Source organism: Bombina bombina, chromosome 8, assembly GCF_027579735.1.
Source record: "Bombina bombina isolate aBomBom1 chromosome 8, aBomBom1.pri, whole genome shotgun sequence".
Classification (NCBI taxonomy): domain Eukaryota; kingdom Metazoa; phylum Chordata; class Amphibia; order Anura; family Bombinatoridae; genus Bombina; species Bombina bombina.
Window position 1 is genome coordinate 146,334,143 of NC_069506.1, and position 24,089 is coordinate 146,358,231.

At 38.0% G+C, this 24,089-nt stretch overlaps 1 protein-coding gene across 1 annotated transcript; it reads left to right on the top strand.

Moving 5' to 3' along the window:
- Positions 1 to 3,709: 3,709 nt before the first annotated feature.
- On the top strand, positions 3,710 to 23,518 carry ATG12 (autophagy related 12). The gene is made up of 4 exons (XM_053690632.1): positions 3,710 to 3,882; positions 7,079 to 7,215; positions 13,410 to 13,472; positions 23,064 to 23,518. Exons 1-4 carry the CDS (start codon positions 3,741 to 3,743, stop codon positions 23,121 to 23,123), a joined length of 402 nt encoding a protein of 133 aa, XP_053546607.1. The 5' UTR covers positions 3,710 to 3,740; the 3' UTR covers positions 23,124 to 23,518.
- Positions 23,519 to 24,089: the final 571 nt, after the last annotated feature.

Genomic DNA, 24,089 nt, shown 5'->3' on the forward strand with positions numbered 1-24,089 from the left:
CGTCCCTCGAATTCCGATTGGCTGATAGGATTCTATCAGCCAATCGGAATTAAGGTAGGAAAATTCTGATCCAATCAGCCAATCAGATTGAGCTTGCATTCTATTGGCTGTTCCGATCAGCCAATAGAATGCGAGCTCAATCTGATTGGCTGATCAAATCAGCCAATTGGATTGAACTTGAATCTGATTGGCTGATTCCATCAGCCAATCAGAATTTTCCTACCTTAATTCCGATTGGTCCCATTGAAAAGATAGGATACGCAAATGGCGTAGGGGGATCTGCGGTATGGAAACGTTGCGGCTGCAAAGTGAGCGTTAGACCCTTTCCTACAAAACTCTAAATACCAGCGGTAGCCCAAAACCAGCGTTAGGAGTCTCTAACGCTGGTTTTGACGGCTAACGCAGAACTCTAAATCTAGCCGTATGTAAATGGACTCATATGCCTAAACATATTACAAATATGGAGCAGAAAGACATGAGGGGTAGTCACATCACTTCTGTTTGTGATTGTTTACTTGTGTTACTAGCAGCCAAAGAAGTAAAATAATTGATTTGTGTGTTACTGGCAGCCAAGGGGTACAATCACTGCTTAGTTCATTGGGTTGGTGGCTGAGGCAGAACTTTTGATGGGGCAAGTTGTGACTAGTGATGTCGCGAATTGTTCGCCGGCGAATAGTCCCCAGCGAACATAGCTTGTTTGCGTTCGCCGGGGGGCGAACATATGCGATGTTCAATCCGCCCCCTATTCGTCATCATTGAGTAATACTTTGACCCTGTACCTCACAGTCAGAAGACACATTCCAGCCAATCAGCAGCAGACCCTCCCTCCCAGACCCTCCTACCTCCTGGACAGCATCAATTTTAGATTCATTTGGAAGCTGCATTCTTAGTGAGAGGAGGGACAGTGTAGCTGCTGCTGATTTAATAAGGAAATCGATAGCTAGGCTAGTGTATTCAGTGTCCACTACAGTCCTGAAGGACTCATCTGATCTCTGCTGTAAGGACAGCACCCCAAAAAAGCCCTTTTTAGGGCTAGAACATCAGTCTGCTTTTTTTTTTTCATGTGTAATCTAATTGCAGTTGCCTGCCTGCCAGCGTGTGTGTCAGGCTCACAGCGTATACTGTGCCCACTTGCCCAGTGCCACCACTCATATCTGGTGTAACAGTAGTGTATATTTAAAAAAAACAACACTTTTTTTATTGTGTTAAATAATAGCAGTCAGTTTCCTTCACACGTGTGCGTTTCAGTGCCTGCCTGCCAGGGTACAGTGTCACCCCAGTGCAACTCATATCTGGTGTAACAGTAGTGTAGATTTTAAAAAAAAAAAAACACTTTTTTGACTGTGTTAAATAATAGCAGTCAGTTTCCTTCACACGTGTGCCTTTCAGTGCCTGCCTGCCAGGACACAGTGTCACCCCAATGCAACTCATATCTGGTGTAACAGTAGTGTATATTTAAAAAAACAAACACTTTTTTGACTGTGTTAAATAATAGCAGTAAGTTTCCTTCATACGTGTGCGTTTCAGTGCCTGCCTGCCAGGGCACAGTGTCACCCCAGTGCAACTCATATCTGGTGTAAGAGTAGTGTAGATTTAAAAAATAACAACACTTTTTTGACTGTGTTAAATAATAGCAGTCAGTTTCCTTCACACGTGTGCATTTCAGTGCCTGCCTGCCAGGGCACAGTGTCACCCCAGTGCAACTCATATCTGGTGTAACAGTAGTGTAGATTTAAAAAAATGGGGAGTTTGCGGTTGTGCAAATGGACTGTTTGCGGTGCGTTAAAGGGACAGTCTAGGCCAAAATAAACTTTCATGATTCAGATAGAGCATATAATTTTAAACAATTTTCCAATTTACTTTTATCACCAATTTTGCTTTGTTCTCTTGGTATTCTTAGTTGAAAGCTTAACCTAGGAGGTTCATATGCTAATTTCTTAGACCTTGAAGCCCACCTCTTTCAGATTGCATTTTAACAGTTTTTCACCACTAGAGGGTGTTAGTTCGCGTATTTCATATAGATAACACTGTGCTCGTGCACAAGAAGTTATCTGGGAGCAGGCACTGATTGGCTAGACTGCAAGTCTGTTAAAAGAACTGAAAAAAGGGGCAGTTTGCAGAGGCTTAGATACAAGATAATCACAGAGGTTAAAAGTATATTATTATAAATGTGTGTTAGTTATGCATAACTGGGAAATGGGTAATAAAGGGATTATCTATCTTTTAAAACAATAAAAATTCTGGTGTAGACTGTCCCTTTAAACAGGGAGTTTGGTCTGTCACTGTGAAGCGGGCGTAACCCTTACACTACCTGATCGATACAACATCATACCTGATGTTTTAAAGCACGTTATTCCAAACAATTTAGGAATGTTAGGTGATGTATGCCCTTTATGGATTAAAACCAGACTCTGCATCAACTATGTAATTTTCCGTGGGAGTTTTGCCATGGATCCCCCTCCGGCATGCCACAGTCCAGGTGTTAGTCCCCTTGAAACAACTTTTCCATCACTATTGTGGCCAGAAAGAGTCCTTGTGGGTTTTAAAATTCGCCTGCCTATTGAAGTCTATGGCGGTTCGCCCGTTCGCGAACAGTTGCGGATGTTTGCGTTCGCCGTTCGCGAACGCAAAATTTTAGGTTCGCGACATCACTAGTTGTGACCTCCATCTATCATTGTGCCGTCATATTTGGAAAATGCTTACATTTTCAGACTAATATTGTAGGAAAATGTGTCAAAATTGTTGAGTTTATTGCAGGTTTTTTTTTTTCACACATTGAACCTTTTAATTACAAGATCAAATAATTCACTGCGACTTTAACTTTATCTTAAAAGAATAGTCTAGTCAAAATTAACCTTTCATGATTCAGATAAAGAATGCAATTTTAAGCAACTTTCTCATTTACTCCTACTATCGATTTTTCTTTGTTCTCTTGGATTCTTTATTTGAAAAAGCAGGAATGTGAGCATAGGAGCCGGCCTATTTTTGGTTCAGACATGGGTACTAGCGCTTTCTGATTGATGTCTAAATGTAGCCACCAATCAGCAAGAGCTACCCAGATGCTAAAAACCAAGAATGGGCCGGCTCCTAAGCTTACATTCAAATAAAGATACCAAGAGAATGAAGAAAATTTGATAATAGGAGTAAATTAGAAAGTTGCTTAAAATGGCATGCTCTATCATGAAAGTTTAATTTTGACTAGACTATTCCTTTAAGTAGCTTTTCAAATCCATAGTTGAAAATAACTCTAATCCGTTACAGCATGCAATTTACATCCATCAAACTGTTCTACTGTGTTTTTAACCCCGCAGAGGCTAAAGAGTAGAAGAGCCGCTTCTCGCAGCGCACTGATGGTTCTTAGTGTTGCTGATTGGATCAGCGCTGGGTTTTGCACACTTGTACTGTGTTTAATCCCTCTGAGGAGCATAAACACACAGTAGAGCAGGGTCGATACTTGTAAAATTACATACTGTAACGGATTCAAGCATTTTTTTTAAATATCATAGCCCTTTAAGTCTTTATTCGGCACTTTATTTCAAACTAGTAGCGCCCCATTGGGTAAAGCAGCACCGTCCCTAAATAACAGCATTTCCAGGACAATATTTTCCTTTTAACGCGGTAGCCATTGCACATAACACAGTTCAAAATGTTAAATTCTCACGTCGCTCACACCTTTGTAACCCGGTGACGCGTTTCCGCCCGGACTTAGTCAGCTATATGATTGTTTTCCAGTACTAACAATGGAGGAAGGCGAAGAGAAAACTGCAGTGTCGCCTGTCAAGGAAGAAAACGATGCTACTTCAGACGCAACTCCGGAGCCTGTACCTGGACCTATGGTATCCCCGGTTACAGAGGAGCCGGTCTGTGAGACCAAGCGGAAAAGTGAGACGCATAAACATTTCTCCCTTTCAAGCACCCCCAACGGAGGCCCTTAGTCATGTTGTCATCCTTGCAAGAAAATTGTTGTCTGGAATGTTTAATTGTCATAGGAACTATGTATATGTGTGTGTATATATATATATATATATATATATATATATATATATATATTGCGTGTAACTATGAATTTATTCTGTTTATCTGCTATAACCTAATATATTGTGAATGCATTTTGTGTATTTTTTTTTGTATTATATGTATTGTGTGTGTATAGTTATTAATTAAATACAATTTTCACCTAAACAGAATGTTTACATATCATGGAGTTAAAAAATGTGTGAGTGTTTTAAATAGGTATTTCTCGAGTTTTTTCACAACAGAATTGCATATCCCCTGAACACATATGGTTCTATATGATTTAAAAGTATGCATGTACCCCATATCTTGACATATTGAGACTGGATCTATGAACTAAAACAAAATGCCAGATATCTATTTTTAAATTAACATCTTTACTAACTGCACCTGCAGTAATTTGCAGAGAAAACATATTAATGTACATGTAGGTTATATATCCTATGGAAAAAATTAAATCTGACATAGTTTGTTTTACTGTAGCAAACTGTCCTTGGTACATATAAATTTGGTACCATTAATTTGCTAATTTCTTTGGCATTATTTACCAATGGAATATTATTTTTGTACATTTCAGCATGGCAAAGTTTTATATTTTCAAAAAGTAAACTTTACCACCAAGTTTAACTGTTTGAATTGTTTTCCAATTAGTGTTCTAGCTATAACAAAAGGTGCCCGAAGAGAATAGTGCTGATAGAACAATTCAAACCGTTAGCTCGCAGAAAAATTGACTTTTGAAGTGGGTGGTGATCGCAGGACATTTTAATTTTATACCTGTATTAAAAAGTAAAATTTAGCGCATTTTCATTACAACTTATTAATTAACCCCTTAATGACCAGTACTCTCGGTATGTGTTTTTCACATCACTTGATGTTACCCCATACGATGGTCGTTATGCCCTTAAGGACCAGTGACTTTCCCTGGGTGGGACCGCTATGCCACGCTACAGGCAAGGGGGACAAAAAGAAAAAACTACATCAGTGAGGGGGATCAGTTGAGGGAAATTGTATCGGGGGGGAGGGGGTATGGTATTGAGGGGGGGCAGCTACACTAACGGAATTTTTTTTTGTGGGTGAAATAAAGAAAACTTAGGTCATATTGGGTACTGGCAGACAGCTGCCAGTACCCAAGATGGCTGCTAATAGGTAGAGGGGGGAGGGTTAGCTGTTTGGGGGGGGGCAGGGAGGTTGGGGGGTAAGGGGGATCCTACACTGCAGAAAATATATAAATAAAAACAAACTATATATATATATCTCCATCCAAGTTCTAGAACCGCACTCACTGGACTTTCAACAAACAATAATTTATTGTGAAAAGTGACGTTTCGGGGGAGTCAACTGCCCCCTTCTTCAGACCAAACAAAGTGAACAAAACAATGTTTAAATTAGGGCTGCAACAACTAATCGGTAAGATTGATTATAAAAATAGTTGTCAAAGAATCTCATTATTAATTAGGTGGTCAGCGATTAGTTCGTTAATTGCACAGCACCAGCTGCTTCAATCTGATGAACTCCTGCACATGGTATTGTGCACATATATTTTTCTTTATTTATTTTTTCTATCTGATTAATCGGATGAATATTGTCCGCTTAATCGGATAGAAAAAAAGATTAAAAAAATAAATTCAATTTTTGCACAATCTTAGTTGCAGTATATCATCAGATTAAAGCAGCTGGTGCCGTGCAACTGACCAACTAATCGCTGACCCCCAGAAAGTGACATAATTAACAGTATCCATGGATACCAGCATAACAGGGAAGTACACAATAGTAAACATCAATGTTTTACATATCAGTATTAAAATAGTTAAATATCATTCATATTCAGTTGGAGTGAAGAAATAAAGTGTAAATTCAGAGCACAATGGATAAGGGCATATGAGTCATAACGTACACAAATCAATAACCAATACAAAACAGATGCTTGTGCATCAGGGTGCTGAACCTAAAATGGACCGGCTCCTAAGCTTTTAATTCCTGCTTTTAAACAAAGATAGCAAGAGAATATTTTGAATTTCTTTTTCTATGCACACCTCTAACAGTCATTTATGTAGTGTTTTTTATATAGATGTTTACAAATGAATGTGTTCAAAGGGACACTAAACCCACATTTTTTCTTCAATAATTTAGATAGAGCAGTAATTTTAAGCAACTTTCTAGTTTACTCCTATTATCAATTTGTCTTCATTCTCTTGTTTTCTTTATTTAAAAAGCAGGAATGTAAAGCTTAGGAGCCAGACCATTTTTGGTTGAGAACCTGGGTTATTCTTGCTTATTGGTTTGCTAAATATAGCTACCAATAAGCAAGCGCTATCCAGTGTGCGGAACCCAAAATGGGCTGGCTCCTAAGCTTTTAAATTCCTGCTTTTTAAATAAAGATAGCAAGAGAACGAAGAAAAATTGATAGGAGTAAATTAGAAAGTTGCTTAAAAGGACACTAAACCCAATTTATTTTTCTTTTATGATTCAGATATAGCATGCAATTTTAAGCAGCTTTCTAATTTACTTCTATTATCAATTTTTCTTCGTTCTCTTGCTATCTTTATTTTAAAAAGCAGGAATAAAAGCTTTGGAGTTGGCCCATTTTAGGTTGAAAACCTGGGTTGCGCTTGCTGATTTGATGGCTAAATGCAGGCACCAATCAGCAAGCCCTATCTAGGGTACTTAACAAAAAATAGGAGTAAATTCGAAAGTTGCTTAAAATTGCATGCTCTATCTGAATCATGAAATAAAAAATGTGCGGTTACTATCCCTCTAAAATTGCATGCTCTATCTGAATCATGAAATAAAAAATGTGCGGTTACTATCCCTCTAAAATTGCATGGTCTATCTGAATCATGAAATAAAAAATGTGCGGTTACTATCCCTCTAAAATTGCATGGTCTATCTGAATCATGAAATAAAAAATGTGCGGTTACTATCCCTCTAAAATTGCATGGTCTATCTGAATCATGAAATAAAAAATGTGCGGTTACTATCCCTCTAAAATTGCATGGTCTATCTGAATCATGAAAGAAAAATGTTGGGTTTAGTATCCCTTTTAAAATAATTGTATTTCTTTTAGTTGACGTGCTGCTGAAGGCTGTGGGAGATACTCCAATCTTGAAGAATAAAAAGTGGACTATGGAAAGAACGCGTACTGTCAAGGGGCTAATGGACTTTATCAAAAAGTATCTTAAGATGGAATTAGCAGAGCAGTTGGTATGAATATTTTTTTTTTTTCATTACTTTTTCAAATTATATTACTAGTACTTTTAATGTTAAAGCACATATGTCTCAATGCCACTTTTGGAGTTTAAGAGTATTAATGAAATCGACCAGTCTTTTTAAAATTACATAAAGCTGATGCAAATAATTTTTAACCCAGATATCCTAAAAAAACAGAAGATGGGATAATTGTATTTTCTTTTCTTAGCCGTATGTTTAAAATTTGCCCTTTTTAAAATGACCATAAAGTAAAAATGAAATGTTAATATTTAGGGCTGCAACAACTAATCGGTAAGTTTGATCATAAAAATAGTTGTCAACAAATCTAATTATCAATTAGGTGGCCTGTGATTAGTTGGTCAGTTACACAGCACCAGCTGCTTTGATCTGATGAACTACTGCAACTAAGAATGTGCAAAAAAAAATTATTTAATTTTTTTAATCTTTTTTCTATCCGATTAATCGGATAAAAATAATACGTAACATTTTTTGCAGGAGTTCATCCGTTTGAAGCAGCTGGTGCTGTGCAATTAACCAACTAATCGCTGACCACTTAATTGATAATGAGATACTGTGACAACTATTTTTATGATTAATCTTACCGATTAGTTGTTGCAGCCCTATTAATATTTCAGGTAAAGTATGTAATTTTAAAAAATAGTTTTACTTCTCTTCATTAATTATCTTTGTTCTCTTGGGTTCATTTATTGAAATGCATACCATCTAGGTAGGCTCAGGAGCAGCAATGTACGACTGGGAGCTAGCTGCTGATTGGTGGCCCCACATAATGCCTCTTGTCATTGACTTATCCTATGTGTTAATGGGATATGAAACTCACATTTTTTCTTTCATGATTCAGATAGAGCATGCAACTTTCTAATTTACTCCTATTATCAATTTTTAGCCAATTTACATTTAGCCACCATTCACTACCCAGGTTCTGGCTCCAAGAGAATTAATAAAAATTAATAGGAGTAAATTAGAAAGTTTGGTAAAGTTGCATGCTCTATTTGAATCATGAAAGCATTTTTTTTATATCCCTTTAAATTACCTCTCCTTTAACAAATGAAACCAAGAGAATTAAACAAATTTGATAATAGAAGTAGATTGTTAAGGTTGTTTAAAATTATATGTTCTATCTGAATGATGAAAGAGAACTTTCTGGTTTCATGGCTCTTTAGTCATTACTCAGGGGTATGTGTTCTATCAGATTAGCAACAGTCAGATCAGCAAACAGAAGTGATGTTCCTTCAGCTGACCGCAAATAGTCACTGTGCATGCGCTCCTCTGCCTCATCGCATTCCAATCCCAGCACGTCACAAATTACTATCTGCCCATCAGATTCTTTGCCACTTTTAAAGCGCATACATGCACAGAGCTGTAGTTTGTATAGAACATAGTGTCAACATGTCTTCTGTTCATCCACAGTATTGAGGAAATGGATGGCAATATTTGCCCTTGTTCTATCAGATTAGCAAACATATCAGAGTATGTTTGGTAATCTGATAGAACAACGGTCATCTTTAGTTTTGGCAAGTTATTAAGGATTACATAAGGCAACTGTTAACATAGCCATGTTGACTGAGGGTGTTCTATCAGATGAGCAAAAAACTTGTGGTTTAATGCGCTCAGTATCTTCTGTTTAAATATGGAAATGTTATGTCAACTCATTATCACAATTTAGCCTTGCGCCCCAGAAAGAGGTTTGACTCTACTAAGGAGAGGTGCAGATCTGACAACTGTATTTTTTGGCATTTACTGTGGAAACCAAAATTTCAACTTTCCCAATTTTGGCAATCCTACTTTTTAATGTGGGCTGACACTTTAGACTCAAGGGAAAAAGTATTTGTATAGTGGCTAGATTCCCTACAATAATGTAGCATGAGGAGCACAATTTCAATTTTTGTCTACCAGAAAGGACTGCAGTTTATTTGCATGTATTGCAGATCTTTTTGGCAACCACAGAATAAGATTGCTGTCCACAAGATATCATGTTTTATGCACACTGCAGGACAGGTGGTTACGTGGGAGGGGCTGATCAGTTTTCAGCTTGCTTTGTGAGAAGCTTCCAGTTTTTATTTACTCTCAGAACGGTGCTTGTAGGTGAAACAACTTTTATAGAGAAGTCTGTGAATTTGTGTAATGGCTGCTGCTATAATCTACGATTCTGTTGTAATAGACTAAAGCAAATAAAGTAGGCTTTGTGTATAATGGTAATATTTGTATTAGGATTGTTGAAAACTCAAAATTATTTTGCAGATATGCAGTAAATCAGTGTGAATAATTTTAAGTGGTTCAGTATTTGTAATATGTATCACTATGGAAATCCATTGACAACATTTGGACCAAATATTTTCTTTCATAAGATTGTGTTGGTCCACAAGCCATCACACGTGGTATTTAACCCCTTAACGGCCAAAACTTATATGTCTACATCGGAGCAAAGTTCTGATGTAAACAAATAAGTTTAAAAAGTGAAATCACGCAATCGTTCATGCGAACGCTTGACTTCAATGATGGGATTGTGTCTGAGGGGTGTGCCTATGATGCTAGGCACGCCCTCCAGCCTGCGATCTCATTTGGGAAGCGCCTTTGGCTTTAGTACACCCAAAAGGCTAGGATGTTCTATGCCGTCCTAAGGGCGTTAAAGCCCAGTGCATTTAGGACGGCATATAGCATCCTGAGGGCATTAAGGGGTTAAAATATAGTTCACTAGGAGTAGGCAAAACATCCAACATAACAGCTTTTAATCCTCCCCACTTTTCCATGATTCCTCAGTCAATATTTTGCCTTCAGCAAGGTGTGATGGTTAAACTTGAAGTGCTGATCTTCACTTCGTTTGACAGCGGTTCCTCCTTAGAGTACCTACAAGCATGGCAGAGGGGGGATAAAGTTCAGCAAGGCAATGAATATATTAGGCTGCACCTTGTTATAACTTAACAGATCCTTGGCACTCCCTCCCAAAGGTAGAAATTTTTTCCGTAGGTGATTTTGAAATTGAATTTTAAATTAGACACTTATACTGCTTCTATTAACACCTGACTACCAGAGAGGACTGCAGTTGCGGCGCCAAGCCGGATTTTACTGCACTGCTATAACGTCACCTCTCAGCCCAATAGAGAAAATAGCGATCTGCCGGTGGGCTGCCTTAGCATTCTCAGAACGGCGATCGCTTGGAACAAATAAAGAGCTTTCATCATGAAGTATTTTATACTTCATGAATGAAAGTCCCCTTTATTTGTTCCAATGGTAAATCCTAGCTCACAAACACTAGGATTTACCATCACTTTAAGTTATTTTTGAAAGCTTTAGCCTCTGTGATGTATTCATACACACAGTAATGAAAAAAAAAAAATCTGGCTCCCTTTTAGTTGGCTCCTAGATTTAGAAGAAATTAGTAAAGCCCTGCCTTACCTCCTCTGCTTGGGTCACCCTGCACCCCACTGGAGTTCAGGAAGAGGGCTGAACTCTGTAAATATTTACATTGAGCTACAACGGAACAGTGACACCTACATGTAGAAATGGAAAGTGCAGGCACAAATTTGATTTAACTGGCATCGGTACATTTTTCTGCAGACATGCTGCATTTCGCAGCATGTTCTGCCTAGTGGAGCTTCCGATGGTCCTGTCTACTGGAAGCAGTCTTTTGCAGCCAATCTGATCACAGTAGACAAAGGTGCTGATAGGTAAGTACCATGCATGCACCTTCATATCCCACAGACTATTAGCAAGATCATGTACAAATGTTTTACATATCCTGGGGACATAGTCACATACACCATTTAACACTAAATACAGTTTAAGGCATTTTTTAAAAGAACAAAAACTAAAATATGTCTCATTTTAAATTTATCAATTTAAATGTAACTTCTCTGCAGTGCAGTACTCATCTTCTCAAGCAGGGTATTAACTCTTTGGGAAAAGGTCAGTTATATACTTAAAGGGACAGTCTAGGCCAAAATAAACTTTCATGATTCAGATAGAGCATGTAATTTTAAACAATTTTCCAATTTACTTTTATCACCAATTTTGCTTTGTTCTCTTGGTATTCTTAGTTGAAAGCTTAACCTTGGATGTTCATATGCTAATTTCTCAGACCAGGAGATTGTTGTTCCATCATTATGTCCTAATCCTTCTTCAAAGAAGGAACGCCTTTTACATAATCTGGACGTGGTCCGTGCTTTAAAGTTTTACTTACAAGCTACTAAAGATTTTCGCCAAACATCTACACTGTTTGTTGTTTACTCTGGACAGAGGAGAGGTCAAAAAACTTCGGCAACCTCTCTTTCTTTTTGGCTTCGGAGCGTAATACGCTTAGCCTATGAGACTGCTGGACAGCAGCCCCCTGAAAGGATTACAGCTCATTCTACTAGAGCTGTGGCTTCCACCTGGGCCTTTAAAAATGAGGCTTCTGTTGAACAGATTTGCAAGGCGGCGACTTGGTCTTCGCTTCATACCTTTTCAAAATTTTACAAATTTGATACTTTTGCTTCTTCGGAGGCTATTTTTGGGAGAAAGGTTCTACAGGCAGTGGTTCCTTCCATTTAAGCCTGCCTTGTCCGTCCCTTCATCCGTGTACTTTAGCTTTGGTATTGGTATCCCACAAGTAATGGATGATCCGTGGACTGGATACACCTTACAAGAGAAAACATAATTTATGCTTACCTGATAAATTTATTTCTCTTGTGGTGTATCCAGTCCACGGCCCGCCCTGTCCTTTTTAAGGCAGGTCTAAATTTTAATTTAAACTACAGTCACCACTACACCCTATGGTTTCTCCTTTCTCGGCTTGTTTCGGTCGAATGACTGGATATGGCAGTTAGGGGAGGAGCTATATAGCAGATCTGCTGTGGGTGATCCTCTTGCAACTTCCTGTTGGGAAGGAGAATATCCCACAAGTAATGGATGATCCGTGGACTGGATACACTACAAGATAAATAAATTTATCAGGTAAGCATAAATTATGTTTTTTGAATATAGTTTGTAATTGTGTGAGATTTTCATTTAATACATTGAATGTTAATAAGCATTTAGTCTTATTGATGTTTAACTAGATTATTTAAAGTTACAGTAAACACTGAGATATTACATGTTTAGTTATGTATAATGAAACAACTATGCAATTTACTTATTTATTTTCCCCCATTTTATGTAATTTTAGCTCTGAAAATGGACTACTTACTAATTCCCAGAATTTAAACTGCACCCTACTGACTTAGGCTTTTTCTGCTATATATCTGTCCCTAATTGGCTGTAACTGATAACTGTAAAACCATGCGCTCTATACTATAAAATAATAGCTACGGCTCGCCCTTTAGTCTACCGACAAAAGCCCAGAATGGCTCCTGACCGCCAAATAAGGCAAATGATGGGTGGGATTTTGCTATTGCTAAAAAAATGCAGTAAAAAGGATGTGAATGTGTTTTGAAAACCTTAAGACTTTGCTGATATGTTGTTCTATAGCAATACAACAGAAATATCCTATAATTACAAGGTGTTTACTGTTTCTTTTTAATTATAGTATTTCATTTAGCCGGACCTTGGAATTAAAGGGACATCAAACCCAAACATTTTCTGTCATGATTCAGATAGAGAATACAATTTTAAACAACTTTCCAATTTACTTCTACTATTTAATTTGCTCCCTTCTCTTGTTATGCTTTGCTGAAAGCTTTATCTAGGAAAGCTCAGGAGCAGCAGAGAACCTAGGTTCTAGCTGTTGATTGGTAGATATAATATATATATATATATATATATATATATATATTTTGATTGTGATTGGCTTACCCACGAGTTTAGTTAGAAACCATTAGTGCATTGCTGCTACTTCAGCAAATGATACCAAGAGAATGAAACAAATTAGATAATAGAAGTAAATTAGAAAGTTGAATTGTATTCTTTATCTGAATCCTGAAAGAAAATATTTGGGTTTCATGTCACTTTAAGTTAATGAGCTATGATATGTTCTAAAATTAAATTTAAAAATATTATTTTTTTTAAAGTTGAAAGCAAGAACATCTGAACATCTTAGATTTGGGTTTTCTATTCAGCTCAATCCATCTTGTTTATCACTACAAAAATGTATGATTTGATCTCCCTCAGGACTACACTATATAGCATACATGTTTGATTTATTTATTTATATATAGCCTATCTACTTTTTAATATTTTTTGTTTTTATTTTACAGTTTATCTATGTTAATCAGTCGTTTGCTCCATCACCTGACCAGGAAGTTGGGACATTGTATGAGGTAGAGTTGTCTGCTGTGAAAACTTTACGTATTCTAACAGTCTTTTTTTTTTTTCCCACCCCGAAAAGCTAATGTGATGCGTCTTAAGAAAATAGATTATCCTAGAACAGTGATGGTGAACCTTGTCACTCCAGATGTTTCAGAACTACATTTGCCATGATGCTTAGGCACTCTGAAGTCCAGTCGAGCATCATGGGAAATGTAGTTCTGAAACATCTGGAGTACCAAGGTTCGCCATCACTGTCCTAGATCATTATTTAAAGGGACATTTCAGCCAAAATGGAATCCAAGTGGATGCATTTCTATCTTCAATAGAAACATTTTTATAACGTACATGTGTTAGCAAAAATTATAATAAAACTGTAGCTGTTTCAAAAGTGTATTTAAAGGGACAGTCGAGTCCACAATAAACTTTCATGATTTAAATAGGGTATGTAATTTTAAACAACTTTCCAATATACTTTTATCACCAGTTTTGCTTTGTTCTCTTGGTATTCTTAGTTGAAAGCTAAACCTAGGTATGCTCATATGCTAATGTGTTAGACCTTTAAGGCCACCTCTAATCTGAATACATTTTGACAGTTTTTCACAACTAGAGGGCGTTAGTTCATGTGTGCCATATAGATAACATTGAGCTCACGCACGTGGTGTTACCTAGGAGTCGGCACTGATTGGCTGAAATACAAGTCTGTCAAAAGAACTGAAATAAGGGGGTTGTTTGCAGATGCTTAGATACAAGGTAATCACGGAGGTTAAAACGTGTATTATAACGGTGTTGGTTATGCAAAACTGGGGAATGGGTAATAAAGTTATTATCTGTATTTTTAAACAACAAAAATTCTGGTGTTGACTGTCCCTTTTAAGTATGCACCGTGCACCAGCATTTTAAGCACAACACTTGCTCGGAGAGCTTAAGTTGCTTGTGCCATTCTGGCATGATGGAAGCCCCACTGGCGCTCTGAGCAGCTGCAATATTTAACATGCTGGTGCACTCAGATTATCTAGCTATGCTTTACATGCACATGCAGAGAAGAATGTTAACACTAAACAGTGATGACCTTCACTAGCATAATTTTTTGCCAATACAGGTATATTGTAAATATGTTTCTATTCAAAGATGTAATTCATCTGTGTATTTAAATTTAGACGGGAATGTCCCTTTAAACATGTTTTAATTAAATGTCAAGAAAAAAAACTTTTATTCAAGCCAGAGTTTGTTTTTACTCAAACTGAATTCCCGCTTTCAGCTCTTTTGTACTAGAAAGCTGATATTTGAGGGTTCTACCCATTGCACATTTGCTCTTAAAGGGATTGTAAACCCTCAAATTTTCTTTTATGATTCAGATACAACATGCAATTTTAAACAACTTTCCTATTTACTTCTATTATCAGATTTGCTTCATTCTCTTGTTATCCATTGCTGAAGGAACAGCATTGCACTACTGACAGCTAGCTGAACACATCAAATTAGCCAATCACAAGAGACACCTGTGTGCAGGCACCAATTAGCAGCAGCTCCCACTAGTGTATGATAAGTGCGTATTCATTTTTAACAAGGGATACTAAGAGAACAAAGCATATTTGAAAATAGAAGTGAATTTAAAAGTGTCTTAAAAGTACATGCTCTATCTGAATCATACAAGTTTACTTTTAACTTTCCTATCCCTTTAAATGCAGCGTGGTTTGTTGCAACCAGTTTTGCTCTATGAGCTGCTAGTCTTATTGTATTTATACTAAACAAAAAATATATATATTGTAATTGCTTTTAGTGTGAGTTGAACATGCGAGATTCTCATCTGTTTAGACTTTGATGTACTTAACCACATTATACACTTTCAGATAGCAGGAATTTAAAATGTTTAAATATTCCTTTAATTCTGAAAATGATCAGCTCTACAGTTATTGGTTGCACACTCCAGTGATGATTTTATAACTGTAAATAAAGAGACATGACATTTTTCTTTCATGATTCAGATAGATCAGAACAACTTTCCAACTTTTGTGTTTTTTTTTCTTTTTTTAAATCAAATTTTTAAATCCTTTGAAGGAGCAGCAATTCACTATTGGGAACTAACTGAGCACATCTGGTGGCCAATAACATTGAGCTTATATGTACAGCTACCAATCAGCAGCTAGCTCCCAGTAGTGCTTTGCTGCTCTTGTGCCTACCTAGGTATGCCATTCAATAAAAGATACAATGAAAACAAAGTAAATTTGATAATAGAAGTCAACTGAAAAGTCTCTTAAAACCTGAATGTTTTATCTGAATCTTTAAAGGAACATGAAAGTTAAAATAAAATCTTTTAATGGACATCAAGCTGCTGGACACAACTTACCATGCTATTGTTTTTCCTAATGTGCCTGCAGCTCTCTTGGAGCTCACCTATTCTTGCACCCTGTTACAGAAAGTGTTTAAACATCCGCAGATCAGCTGGCTTTTTCACCGAACTATCTTGTGCTCTGTGTTGGCACACACAATAGAGTGACAGAATTCCATTATTTTAATATGGATAATGTGTGTGGAAAAATATCACTAGTTTACTAGTCCGGGGTTAAAATATACACATACGCGTACGTACAAATACCCAAATCCCGAATTCCAAAATCAAGACTTTCATTTATACATTTTTTTTTAAAATAAAATTATTAAAAACGATCTCTTTTCCCCAACAGTATGTCACAATCTTCTCTACCTCTTATTTTTGTGTTCTAAAATACAAATGCTATTCTATATTTATTTAAAACAATATCCATTAACCTTCTGATTACAATACTGTACTATCTTTCTGATAACATGTATACAAAAGTATTACATTGTCTCTAAAGCTACCTTTAGGTTGCATTTGTAAGCTCTATTATGACATATAAATATTGCCTTAATGATGTGATGTTGTTTATTCTTGGTCCCCTTCTACAGATGCAAATATATAAATATTTTGAAATCCAAACTATAAGAGTTCTTGGGTTAGGATAAAGGGTTTTATACCTGTGTGTGTATATATAGATATATAGGCCAATAATATATGAATAATATACTAAATGCAGCCATTGCAAAAGCTAATAGCTCCCACTCTTTATTGTTTACACTAACCGGTCAAGAAACTGGGTATATCCTTGATCTGTGAATGTACACTGCTACTGTCATGGGAAGTGAGAATACTCGAGATATAGAACTTGACTACTGGCACCAGTAAGAGGTTTAAATAAGAGAAGGGCTTTTGTAGAGAGCCGCATGCATAGGAGGGAAACCATAGCATGAGGAATACTAACCATGTATTGTACTTACACAGGGAAGAATTCTGTTTGTCCATCACACACACATTAAAGATGTTAAGAAGCAACTTTATGATAATCACTGAATGCTTGTTTGTCCTTAAATTGATAGTTAATCCTAGCATTTGTTATACGCTTGGATTTACCATCACTAAAAATAAACATTAGTTTTCTTCATAAATGGAGATAGTCCACATCTGCATTCATTACTTTTGGGAAATTCAGAACCTGGCCACCAGGAGGAGGCAAAGACACCCCAGCCAAAGGCTTAAATACTCCTCCCACTCCCCTCATCCCCCAGTCATTCTTTGCCTTTCGTCCCAGGAGGTTGGCAGAGAAGTGTCAGAAATGTATGATTAGTCTCTTATGGAGGATAGTACTCTTCGACATGGGACTGGAGTTTTAAGTAGTCCTGTCAGCCTCTCAGTGAGAGCTTGGATGAAAGTTAAGAGTCCGGCGATGCAGGGAGAGTCTTTCTGCAAAACCATCCCGAGTCATTTTTAACAGCTCCATAAGCAATCTACGTTGACTAGTTTCGCTGCCTGCATTCTTCTCTCAAGTCCATGTTAGAGAAGCGATGCTACAACCTGTCACACTTGAAGGGCCGTGTTCCTGTTCCACGGCGTATATTCCGGTAAGATTGTTTCATTTTATTTTCATCATGATTGTACTTGTATAGAACAGGGTTTTTTTTAATCATGTTTATGTAATTAGACCTGCTTATATGTAGTGTTATTTAGGCTCATGGCCTTGTGGAACATAACGGCCTTGAAAGTGACGCGACCTTTGCAGTCGGGTGTGCTTTTTTTGGACTGTACGGCTTACCTTGTGACCGGGCGTGGTCACGTTTTTGACTCTCCAGTTCCACATTCCTGACTGCTTTTAGTTTTTCTGGATCTTTCTGGGCCTTAGCTGGCTTGTCTGATTAATGGTTAGCTCCGTGGTTTCACTACCTGGATCCCGCTGCGGGTACCTTATCTGGCATTCCTTCCGGAATTTTATGATCTGTCTGGTTCGGGAGCTCTAGTTCTCCAGGGAACATAGACTATCTTATGGTCTTGCTAGTTGAGCTACTAGCAGCTTGGCCAGGAGTTCTATGTGCTTAGGCTCCTCATGGCCTGCCTTGTTCTTGACCGTTATGTGCTTCCCTTTTGGGGAGTTCCCTTTCATAGTCATCACTGGCGACCTGGATGTTTTTAATTCGGCTCAGATTATGGCTTTGGCCTTGTGAGCGTGTGTGCTGTTCTTTATCTGTGCCCTTCCCTTGTGGGGGGGGGGGGGGGTTGTTTTGCCTTTCTTAAAGAGGTAAGGTTTTCCTCTCTCTGGAGGATGGTTGTCCTGTCCTGTGGGCAGGTGGTTGGAACAGGTGGTTTATCCTGTAAAGAGAGTGGTCCACTTTCTGGGATTGTTCTGTTCCATTTTTTGGTTTTGCACTCCATGTTAGATCTCATAGTTACGCCTATCTTTATGAGGTTCTCCTTGGTAGTACCTGTTGTAGGTGCTGTGTTGAGACTGCCATAGAGTGTCGGGCTAGATATCATAGGGCTTGTCTTTTTCTGCCCATCTCTATGGGGTCCTCCTTGGGAGTACCTGTTTGTAGGTGCTTTTAGAAGGCGCCCGAGCTCTGTTTGGGGGTCTGAGGCCATCCCATTCTGCCCTTTTATCTGGGGGCTAGTGATTGGGGTCCTTTCTGTTCCCCTGTCTTCCAGACCAGTAGGTTGCTTGGGCTGGTCCAGTGTTGGAATAGGATCTGAGATATGTTGTTTATCCTCGGATCGTGGAGGTACGGAGAGCCTCTTTGAGGTTCTGGGCTCCTCGTTGTTCTTGATACGTGTTTTGGCCTTGTACCTACTACTTAGTGGATGTTAGCAGTCTGTCGGTTGGTGTTGGTTACCTATCTTCGGCTGCTTTTTACTTGTCTGCAAGTATTTTCTTTCAAAGTCATCCTGGTATGACTGCAGCGTGTGGTATTCAGAGGTTTCTTCTCTGGGTTTGATGCACGTGTTGGTTGGGAATATTTCGATATTCTGAGTTCCTGGTGACTTGGGACTCCGGTTTCAGTCGTTTTGGGGCGGTTGCTCTGTTTTTTCGGAGAGGTTTTCTTCTCTGTTCTGATTCCCGGTTTCAACCTTATGGTTCTGTACAGTTTGGGGTCTGGGCATTGCCTTTCCTTGTTCAGGACCCCTTAGGGTCCCTATGAGCTTGGCTTGCTTTTGGCGTTTTCCATTTGGATCTTATTGCACCCTGTTTAGGGTCTTCCGGGAATCCTTGGTTGTTCCTCCCATATCCTCTCCCTTTTGGGAGTTTTCGGTTGTCATTCCCCTTTCTCTGTAAGGGTGTGTGGTTGGGGACCAACATTTGGGCAATGGTGTCTCCTGGAGGAGTGTTGGCTCAGTTGAGTCTGTTTCTGCAGTCTCTTGAAAGGTTGTGGACTATCTGCGGGTCAGTGTCCTTGGGGCCTTTTTCCTTTTCCATTGTTTTCTTGGCTTCGGATGAAGCAGGATTTTTGTTGGGTTGTGGTTTCAGGCCTGGTGCCCTCAGAGTGGGCTGCCTTTTTGTACCCTCCCGTTTTAGCATTGTGTCCTCTATATCTTGGGTATTGTTTTCCCAAAAGTAATGAATGCAGCTGTGGACTTTTTCCAGTTATGAAGAAAAACATAAATTATGCTTACCTGATCATTTTTCTTTTCTTCAGATGGAAAGAGTCCACAGCTCCCCGCCCGTGTTTTTATGTGGGGCGGCCTTAATTTTTGTTCTTCTGGCACCTTTTTCACCCTGATATTTCTTCTACTGTATTTTGTTCCTCAGCAGAATGACTGTGGGAGGAGTATTTAAGCTTTTGGCTGGGGTGTCTCTGCCTCTTCCTGGTGGCCAGGTTCTGAATTCCCAAAAGTAATGAATGCAGCTGTGGACTCTTTCCATCTGTAGAAAAGAAAATGATCAGGTAAGCATAATTTATGTTTTCATTCATCGTTTACTAAATAAACGGTGTTAAACAGCACAGGACTCTTCTCCAAAGAGGTGGAAACGGTGAATTTTGAAGAAGAGTGCTGTGCCGTGGGTGGCTGGAGGCGCTGAGTTAGCGATATACTTGCAGCACACAAAGGGTGAGTTTGACAACTTTTATTTAGTAAACAATGACTGAAACTGATTATTTTTAGTGATGGTAAATCCTAGCATTTGTTATGCACTTGGATTTACCATCACTTTAATACACGAGCTACAATATTTTTGTAAAGTAGCAGATCCTGAAAGACAGAAGAAGAGGTGCCTGATAGGGTAATAATGTCAAGCAGTGGGGGTGATTACATTGACAGACAAATACCCACTCACATATGTAGTAGCACACACAGTGCTATAATCAGTAGACCGTGACCTCAAAGTCGCTCATCAGACTCGCTCACGATATCCGGCTGGCAGTCACGTGATAGGCATCCACCAATGGCAAACTGTCCACCAATCAACCGGCAGCAAGCAACGGAGCGTGAAAGTATGGAGGGTAAACACAGAGCATGGATAAACTGGAATCAGTTTATTAACCCTTTGAGTGCTAAGCACTTTCCCACCTGGGTGCTAAGCTGATTTGTGTTTTTTTTTAATTTATTTATTTTTCCCCATATCCCCAAGACTTATACCGTTGGAAAGGTTAGGCGTAGATGCCCAAAATACAGGCTTTTAAGCAGCATGCCCCCTTTCCCTATACTTGTTGTATTTTGTTAATAAAGTTGTGCGGTGACGTCATCACATCATTGCGGGTGACGTCAACACACAAAACATGAAGCCCCGGAGATGCCTGTCACTATACAGGCCAGATCGCTATCTAACTGATCCACAGCGAGAAAGTCAATCTCTAGTGATATAGCAATTTGGTAATGTATAACACTTTTTAAGTTTGGCGTGTGGTAAACCTTTCCTGAAATCTGTCAGGGAGTGAGATAGCGTCATGGGGGTGTGTACCTGCGAGTGATGTGGACGAATAGCGCCGTTGTCACACTGCCTTGAAAGACATGGGGAGGCTGGTACAAGTAAGCTCATTCTGATTGGGAAGACAAACAGCTATTAGAGACCAAGCTGAATTTGATTAGAACGTGCATACCTTCACGCATGCGCACTGACAGTTGGAAGACACTGAGTTTAGTGTTTAAAAGTCGTGGAAATTCATTTGTATATTTATACACCTGATGAAACAGTCGTGTTAGACCAAGAAAACGTTGTGTTCGTTTTTAAATAGGTAAAGGATCCTTCAGATGCGATGACAGAAGATGTAAGATGTGCGTCCATATTAAACTCGGATATAGCTAGTCAAATGAGGCAATGGTCCACAGCACAAGTTAAAACAGAACAGTAACGTTTTGGGGTTCTCCCCTTAATCATACATATGGTGAAGTGGTTTTTTTAACAGCTTTTAAATGTATTTTGCCTCCAGAGGCTTCATTCTTAAGTCTCTACTCCCATCTACTGGAAACTGAAGGAAATTGCAGTCAATTTTATATATCTACTCTGCAACCTAAATAAAGATATAGCTAGGGTGTAAAAACTTTTTTTATATCCCTCCAAGACCTAGATAAGGATCACTTATATAATCAGAATTCATATAAAATATTGTTAATTTATAACATCTAACAATACAAGCTAGTACTCATTTCAGTTTCTACTTCCTTATACACTTACATCTTAGTATAGTCTCTTTCACATCTTATGTGATGTGTAGTCATGTTTTATAATGATGTATTCCCCACCACTATTTTCACACTATCACTCAACATATATTTAAATATGCCCCTTTCTTTCCTTTATTATGTCTCACCATCCCATAGGCAGAACTTTTTTTCACTTTCTGCGATGAGATTTTTTTTTAGTGAAAATGTTTCTGCAGGTCATTTACACAGTGCAGCCAGAGCACAGCTCTGTTTGAAAAGAACAGCCTAATGTGGAGCAGTGCTGCAAAGTTAAAGCACATAACAGTTCCTGCATGTGTCCTGTTCTTTCTGCAGACATGCTGCATTTTCTGCGATGACATCTCAGATCACTGTATGTTCTGCCTTGGGGCTCACCATTTTGAGTGATATGTAATCATATCACACCACTATCAATTTTATATCCCTTCTTTTACATTTACATTGATTCACATATTTCTATATATACTTAAATATGCACTTTTTCTTGCTTAACAATGCAACTATGTCATGGGTCACTATCACTTTATTTAATGTAACGTGACATTAACGTGAGCGAGTGTGCCAGGCAACTCTTTAAAGGTCTCAGTCTGCTGATTATAGTACTGTGTCTGCTACTACATATGTGAGTGGGCATTTGTCTGCCAATGTAATCACCCCCACTGCTTGACGTTATTAACCTATGAAGCGCCTCTTCTTCTGTTTTTCAGGATCTGCTTCTGTACCACCTCATTTGGGAGTGCCGCCTATCTTCGGATTTGGACTTATATATATTTTTTTTTCCATTATTATTTTTTTTTTTTTTTTTAATCGTGAGGGCACCTTTTCAATGTTTTTTTTTTCTTTTCCTTTTTTGCTAAATATTTTTGTAAGTTTAGGGTAGGGCTTGACAAACTGGAAGCCACTGGCATATTAAAATTAAGCCCCTGGCACCCTGGTTTGGAACTCTCAAGGACCCCATGGGTGCCCCACACTTAAAAAGCTAGCCCTGTGTTGCTGGATCATTTTGAATACTAAAGTTCCTGAGAGAGATAAGTTAGAGGCAGATATGTAGCAAGTTTAGGATTATGAAGTGTGATTCCCCCCCCCCCCTCCATTTCTCAGAGTTAAATTAGCAAAACAATTTTGCAAAATGTCTTTTCATTACAATCTAAAGGTGTTTTATGTTCTTTTTTTAAATCTTTGGAAAGAGAACATAAGATTGAAAAGGATGAAGTAAGCAATAATCATATATTGTAGCCTGCATAGGAAATCCTAAAAGTTTTGAAGACACATTGAGAAGTTGTAACTGGAGATAAGAATGTATCATATCTAAAGATTCCAAATAAAACCTAGAAGAATCTTAGATGTACCATTATGTTCGTGCATAATCATTTTACAAATAAGTTGAATGTTTAGATTTGTATTCCCTGGTATGACATACGGTGCGGTATTTAAATAGTAATGAATTAATAAAGATAGATATGGTCTCTCTCGTTAATAACTTTATGGTTTATCATCACAATCTACTCTTTACTTTTATTGCTCTCTCAAATTGTTTTCTTTTTAAACTGTTAAATGTGGATATGTTAATTCTTTTGCAATGTGTTTGTTAGTAAAATGTTAGTTTTCTTTATTGATATACGTTTGTTTTTATTTGCAGTGCTTTGGGAGTGATGGAAAACTTGTGTTACATTACTGCAAAACGCAGGCTTGGGGATGAATTTTCAACTATTTGAGATGGAACTTTATATTGGGAGGGGAAACATTGTAAATGTCTGCCGTTTATTGCGATGTGGTGTCCTCTGTCCTGCGTTACAACCAATAGGACGAAAAAAGGAAAGGGACTAATGCATTGCAAGATAATCCTATTTAAGTATCTGACTTAGAGATACTTTGATAAATGGTAACTCTGTTCACCATCTCAGACTAAAATCATGACTGGCTTGCTACAAAAAAAAACAATTACAATGAGGACTGCATATCAAAACCATTTTCCATGTGGAGACGGGTTTTTGCTTCTGCCTGTTTGCTGCAAATTCAAGCTGCACTGATCACTCTGTCTTTAATGATTTCCAAGTGTAAATATGTAAGAATAAATCCTATATATGTATACAATTGTATGTGGTATGACAAAGTATTTATTCAATAAGGCACTCTTACTATTTGTACCTTTTTTAAAAAAAAAAAAAAAAAAAAAAAAAAGATCCATGATCCTTCTAATGTCACTGAACGTTGTTGCTTAGGATTAACAGAATATTCAGGTGAAATCAGGAAACTCTGTATACAGAGTTAGAGGGTGAGTAGCTGTTCTTTCACAAAGTATAACATGTAGACTTTCCGTATGATATAAATACATCCTTACTTTATTACTTTGTATTCCAGTGAACCATACTAAGCATGTTGCCCTTGAAAGGCTGATCAGGAGCATGGTTAGTCAGTCTTTTAAAGGACCATTAAAGGGACATAATACCCATAAGGTAAATCACTTGAAAGTGACATTGCAAAACTAAAAAAACTGACAAGAAAATATTGCATTAATAACTATAAAAAAGGAAGATTTCAGTTCAAAATGTGTTCATTTCACAAGAGTAAGTGCTGTGTGAATAGTTAGCTTTCAGCTACTGACAGCTGCATGTTGAGGAAAAGAAAAACGCTAATCCGCTTCAGTACAGCTTAAGTCACAGTT

Coding starts and splice junctions, on each gene's coding strand:
- ATG12 (XM_053690632.1), top strand. CDS start 3,741: ATGGAGGAAGGCGAAGAGAAAACTGCAGTGTCGCCTGTCAAGGAAGAA. Junction 7,216..13,409: donor TGGAATTAGCAGAGCAGTTG/GTATGAATATTT, acceptor TTTATTTTACAG/TTTATCTATGTTAATCAGTC. Junction 13,473..23,063: donor AAGTTGGGACATTGTATGAG/GTAGAGTTGTCT, acceptor TTTTATTTGCAG/TGCTTTGGGAGTGATGGAAA.